This window comes from Xenopus laevis, chromosome 1L (assembly GCF_017654675.1).
Source record: "Xenopus laevis strain J_2021 chromosome 1L, Xenopus_laevis_v10.1, whole genome shotgun sequence".
Taxonomy (NCBI): domain Eukaryota; kingdom Metazoa; phylum Chordata; class Amphibia; order Anura; family Pipidae; genus Xenopus; species Xenopus laevis.
The window spans coordinates 18,130,466-18,136,797 of NC_054371.1; the positions used below are offsets into that span (position 1 = coordinate 18,130,466).

The 6,332-nt window shown below is 39.9% G+C and overlaps 1 protein-coding gene across 1 annotated transcript; it reads right to left on the bottom strand.

Annotated features, from left to right (window-relative positions):
* Positions 1-2,444: 2,444 nt before the first annotated feature.
* Positions 2,445-5,775, bottom strand: LOC108696295 (fatty acid-binding protein 1, liver). Its single transcript, XM_018225549.2, has 4 exons — positions 5,694-5,775; positions 4,870-5,042; positions 4,090-4,182; positions 2,445-2,587 (listed from the first exon to the last, which is right to left on the bottom strand). The coding sequence occupies exons 1-4, from the start codon at positions 5,758-5,760 to the stop codon at positions 2,537-2,539; spliced, it is 384 nt and encodes a 127-aa protein (XP_018081038.1). The 5' UTR covers positions 5,761-5,775; the 3' UTR covers positions 2,445-2,536.
* Between the last annotated feature and the right edge of the window lie 557 nt (positions 5,776-6,332).

A 6,332-nucleotide genomic window follows, 5' to 3' on the forward strand; every position in this document is an offset into this window, starting at 1 on the left:
TATATTTTCATGCTGGACTGTGTAAAATAAACAATGTGGCATCCCCACCTGTAGGTATCAATACAAATATGCACAGAAGGAATCTTCTGGAGCCTGGAAATGCAATAATCTTTATATGATAAGCAAGTAAAGAATTGTCCTCTTTCCCAGAATGCTTAGCAGGCTGTAACCTCAGAGACTGTAGATTTATGTGACAAGTCTCAAGCAACAGAAACTTTTTCCCCAACAGAGGAATGAGTGTGGATGCCCCATGGAGTGAGTGGCAGTGGAAATGGAGTGAGTGGGAAGAATACTCAATGATAGTGAATCTGTAGTGTCCAAGTGTTTGGGGTTTTTTGGAGACATGAGAGGGGGGAGTTGGCAGATCTGGGAATGCTCCTCACAAGAATATTGACAGAGATAATTTAGCAGATAGAAGTATATGGGCAGAGAAGTTTTTTTTTTTAAGAAACCCCAAAATGGGACATTAGAGCCTGGCAAAAGATGAAATTTTGTTAAAAATAAATGGGTTCAGTGTGTATAGAGGATTGGGAAGGCCTTTGGTGTAAGAAGTAGGCACATCACAAGGTAACACAATGAATCAAGGCAGACGTTATTGGGCAGGTTCTCACAGGTGTAGTAGAGCAGTGGCGTAACTAGACCCCTAAGGGCCCTGGTACGTAAATTTACAACTGAATTTTGAATTACCCAGAAAAGCTCTTGGGTTTCTTCACCACCAGATCAATAAGTATTTGTATATTTCTGCAAAAAAGAAAAACAAAACCTCTCATCCTGGCGTTCATTTGGTTTGTAGAGGTTACGGAGCCAGCACATACTATTCCAACCCACCCAACATTAACCTAGGCTACAACTCCTTGCAACAGCAAAAGGAAAGCTGCAGTTTGTACCATTCAATGTTCACTCATTGGTCTAGTGGCGACGGGGAAGCCCACTAAATTCGTTCCTTCCTAGGTCGTGCTTGGAGTGCAGCATGCCGCTGGGAACGTCACGTGCAGCGTGCCGTGGATAACCCAGCAATCTGGTCCGGACACAATTTCTATGCTGGGATGCGGGCCCCCAACAGGGGTGCAGGCACATGGTCCCTGGTGCTACTGCACCCACTACACCCCTGGTAGTTCCACCACTATAGTAGAGACAGACTGAAGCACTGTTTGTCGATTCTCTGAGTATATTAATTATATAAATAAGCACTACAAAGAGGATTCTGTTACACCCTCACTCAAACACATTCCTCCTCCAGAAGCCTCCACCGATATGTGGAAATGAACTAGCTAGTGCCATTAATCACTGAGGGGGCCCTCCCAATAATGCCTTCCCCCAGCATACAGCATGGGTCCAGCATACAGTGTGTGACATTTTCCCAAGCTGTCTCACTACAGCTCCAGCAGGTTCTCAATAGCCTACTTCTAAAATCTTCATTCCCTAAATGGTGCACAATCAAGTGGGGCTCTACCCCAAAAATACTCACCCATCTTTGGGACAACAGACTGTCCTTGCTAGCTAACCTGGTTATCACTCACTCCAGGAGGAGCTGGTACCAAACTCCTAACTCACCTTCTAGCCCTAACAAGCTACAGCCTCCCCTCTGGCCTGACTCTGAGGACATATATATATATATATATATATATATATATATATATATATATATATATATATATATATATATATATATATATATATAAAATAAAATTGTATTTCACATCCTTACAAGTGTGTTATGAATTTTAAATCAGAATTTTTGGCTCATTTAATGGAGAGAGTGATGTGGCCCCTCCTCACCCACTAAGCATGGGGGTGACAAGGGTGGTGGCATAGGGAAAAACTGCTTGGGGTAGCACAGGGGCCAAGATTGCTGACATCCCCACTGTTTCAAAACATTTGAGGAAATCTGTAGCTTCTTTTAGCTTAAAGTTTCTTGAAATTCCTAGTTATTAAAGGATCTAAAATGTGTGAAACATTTTAAAAAGTGTGAAGAAGGACTGTACTGTGATTTCCTCCTACAATCCAAAAACACGCAGGCAGATTCATTGGCTCCTGATAAAACTGACTATAATGTGTGTGCATGCGTGTGTATGTGTGTGTATGTGATATGGATCTTAGATCATAAACTCAAGGTACACAGCAGATAGCAAATAAGCTCTGTCTGTCTAATGGTGTTATCTTTTATCCACTATTTAACCTGTACCATACAGCCGTTTTTCAATTTCCCCCATTGCTACACAGCAGTTTGTTTATATAAACTATAGTAGTGTTTCTGAAGCAAACACATCAGTTTTACTAGTGCAGGGCAACACTGTATGATATTTTCATTACTTTAAAACACTTTCATTTTTTGGTGTTACTGTTCCTTTAAAATTCTTCTTATTTTTGCATTTCCCAGTAAAAGGCCATACCTATTGCCCAAAGGCGCATTAAAGTGAAAGAAAGCTTCATTTTTTTAATAAACAATTTTATTTCACATGTTTACACAGTAAGATGTGTTTTTATATTGTACAAATGCCTTTCATTGAGTCTTTTTACATAGTAAAAGTTTGGCTCAGACTCTCTTGCTGACTCTTTTAAAGACAAGGTCTTTCAGGGTCAAAACCTAGAATGAAAAACAAAAGCAAGATTAAAGCAGATTATTTTTACTTTGCTCTAACCTGCATTGTGCTAATTTATTCAAGTAATGTTTAAACCATGGAGTTGTTGTTATACTGTATATCTTCACCCAACCCCTCCGCAGTAGTGATGGGCGAATTTATTCGCCAGGCGGGAATTTGCGGTGAATAAATTTGCGAAACCGCAGCGAAAATTTGCCGGCATAAAAAAAAGACACCGGCGTCTGTTTTTTTGGACGATTTCGCCAAAAAACGAATGCCGGCATCAAACACGAGACGCCTGCGCTGTTTCGCAAATCTTTCGCCAAACGCCCCAATTTCTCCTATCACTACTCCGCAGCTTTATATGTCCAGGACCTGCTCCAATTTCCATCTTGAGGTCGGGAAGGAGAGAATTTAGATGGGGGTTTTTATTTAGGCTGAAATGTGGAACTTTTGTTTATTATGAGGATTATGTAATAACAGGCACAAAGTTTGCCCAAGAGCAGTAACTCATAGCGACCAAATTACTGGTTTAAAAGCAAACATGTTATTGGTTGCTGACTTGGGGCAGCTGGGAAATTGACAAAATGTCTAGCCCCATGTCAGATTTCAAAATTGAATATAAAAAAATCTGTTTGCTCTTTTGAGAAATGGATTTCAGCGCAGAATTCTGCTGGAGCAGCACTATTAACCGATTCATTTTGAAAAATTTTTTTTTCCCCATGACAGTATCCCTTTAAAGGTAAACCATCCCTTTAATAAGAAATTGTTGTAGAAAAGTGTTGTTTATTTGAATACACCAAGCTTTATTTATCCGGTCACTTTAATAATGCATTTTTTTGGGCAAAGGCATTGATTCGATAACTTTTCTAAAAGAGGATCCCTCTCCTGTAAACATTTGATTACTGACCGTTAGACGCTGAGTCTCATTTAGATATAGCAAATTATAAAAAGAATAAAGGGGCAGTCCATCGGTGTAGCAATGTCAGTCTAATTGTTGAGGTCTATATTGTAGACATTCATATTGTATGGCATGACTACAAAATTGTTTTAGTTCCCCCTCATCCAACCAATCTGAAGATGTTCTTATTTAAATGTAGAATTATTGCAATGGTTTATCAGCCAGGACTTTCATTGAGGTTTTTGTAACCCTCGACCCCCTCAGCAAGATCCTAATGTAGCTCCTGTTACTTCCCTTGGGAAAGTTATTACCTTGTGGAACCAAAATGTTGGTCACTTGATGTATGTAGCTTCTGAGTCTATCAGTGGTCTCTATGAGACTGTGCAACTGAGCCATAGGTTTACAGGTTGACTCTATATATCGAGACAGATCTTCAGTGAAGGATTTTATACCCTTGTGGAGGCCACAGCAAATAATACAGACTCAAGGTTCAGAAGCCACATAATTGTTTATCTTCAGAATTGTTTCAGTATTAAGTGCCCTAATGGCTGTTCACTTTCAAGCAAATGTACTTAAAAGAAAAGAGATTAGGTAAGTAAATCTTACATGGGTGATGGTGTCTCCGGAGAGTTCAGTGGTGGATGTAATCGCCTTCAGTTGTACCACTAGCTTATTGTCACCCTCCATGTTAACGACGGACTACAAGGTATAAAGAAAAGGATACATGTTACATATTAATGTTTGTTTAAGAACAATAATAAAACATAACCCACCACTGGTTCCATATAGTAACTGCTGTTCTAAATCTATGGCAGCACTCACTTACTCACTCATATCACCAGTTTTTATTAGTTAGGGGAAAGTCTAGAAATGCTACAGAGAAAGTCTATTGCCAATAGATTAGCAACAATAGTGCAAGCTATAACAATATCTTTATTCTGTAGAATGCTTTGTCATACCGAGGAAACAGCTCTAAAGCTCGCTCTGTTTGTTTATGATAGCAGCTGCCATATTAGCTTGGTGTGACATCGCTTCCTGCCTGAGTCTCTTCCTGCTCACTCATAGCTCTGGGCTCAGATTACAGCAGGGGGGAAGGGGAGAGGGAGTGAGGAGCAAACTGAGCATGCTCAAGTCCTAGCCCTAGATGTTTATGAACAGGAAGTCTGATACAGAATCCCATGAGTACACAATAGAAGGAAAGAAATGCTGTGTTTCTTTAGACAGAGGACTCAGAGCAACATTATTTTGAGGGTTTACTGGTAAATTTATACAGACCTTTCTGATAAAGCTTACTTAGTTTTAATCTTTTCTTGTCCTTTTAAGGCAGAATACATGCAAGAGAACATTTATAAGATGGGTATATTTTCCCTTTAAAGTAGTTCTTACCTTGACCTTCTCCCCTGTTGGTGTTTCTAGCTCTGCTTCCTGCCCAATGGTGAACTCATTGCGTAAGACTTTGGAGCCAGTGGTCACAGTGACAATGAAGTGTTTGCCATTCTGTTCAATCTCGGTGACACTCTTAACGTCCTTGCCTTTTTGGATCAGCTCATCAGAGAGACCTCAAAGGGGAACAAAATCCATTTCAACGTTTGCCTTTTAGAAGGGATCAACAGATTGTAGTTCTCCAGTCCATTATACTAAGCACATGCACATTTGCACAATTGTATTAGCAAGTCATAAGTACAGAGTTCTGAAGTGGCTTGGCTCTACTGGTGATCTATACTTGAACAGCATTAAAGGGAAACTATACCCCCAAAATTAATACTTGAGCAACAGAAGAGAAAATTAGTTTTCTATTTACGATTTCCCAATGGCACATACTAATAAAAAAGTATATTATTATAAAAATGGTTCATTTACATGAAGCAGGGTTTGAGGTGCTTTTACCCAACTAGAAGCCATGGAAGGCCCTTTGTCACTGACTAATGACTTCCCCCATACTATGGCAACGCTTATCTGGTTGTTCTTCCAACAAATAATTTCCACTTTCCCTCCATCCAAATCTGGGTTGCCAGACTCATATATCTCCCTATATCCACCTACAAAGCCATTGTAGCATCAATTTCCTAAACTTTTAATCAATATATTCAGGAAATAAATGTGCTGGCCATTGTACATGGGATAAACCACTGATACAAATCACCGAATTCTGAAATTCTAATTTGTGCCCCACACACTAGCAATATCCAGCATTTATCAGCCCAGCTTACCGATGGCTTTCATAAAAGTCTCAAAGTTCTCCTGATGGACCAGCTCGTACTTCCCAGCAAAGGACATGGCGGAGGTGTTACCTGCAGGCAGAGACAGCAGAAGAGTGAAGCTGAATTTCGGCAGCTGCTGAATTTAACTAGTTCCCCTTATCTTTATATCTGCTGGGAGGAGAGGTAATGCAAGTTCTTTTTTTACAGCTCTGCTCAAATATTAACATACAAACTGAGCAGTGGTTAGTGGAATCAGCATGACCTAAGGATTAATCAACTGGACCCAGGCCAAGCTGCAGATATGAGTAGAATGACTCCATTTGATGGTGTGTTTCCTTGGCTGATAAATCAATAATTGCACAAGTCATTGATTTGCTGTTTTAGTTTAAAGGCACAGTATTGAGCAGCTATTATTATTATTATTATTATACGTGTCCTGGCACATCGTTACGGGACACAGTTGGTAAGAGCTCACTAGGAGTTCTTGTTGGTCTTCTTGTGTTTAGCACATCATTTTTAATTATACTTACTCCTTCCCATTCATTAGAATGTGTTTTACATGCAGGTAATTGAGAAAGAGACATTTCTGAGTGATTACTCCACTCATATTTCCTTCCAGAGCCACTGAGTTGGCACAGGTGCAGACAC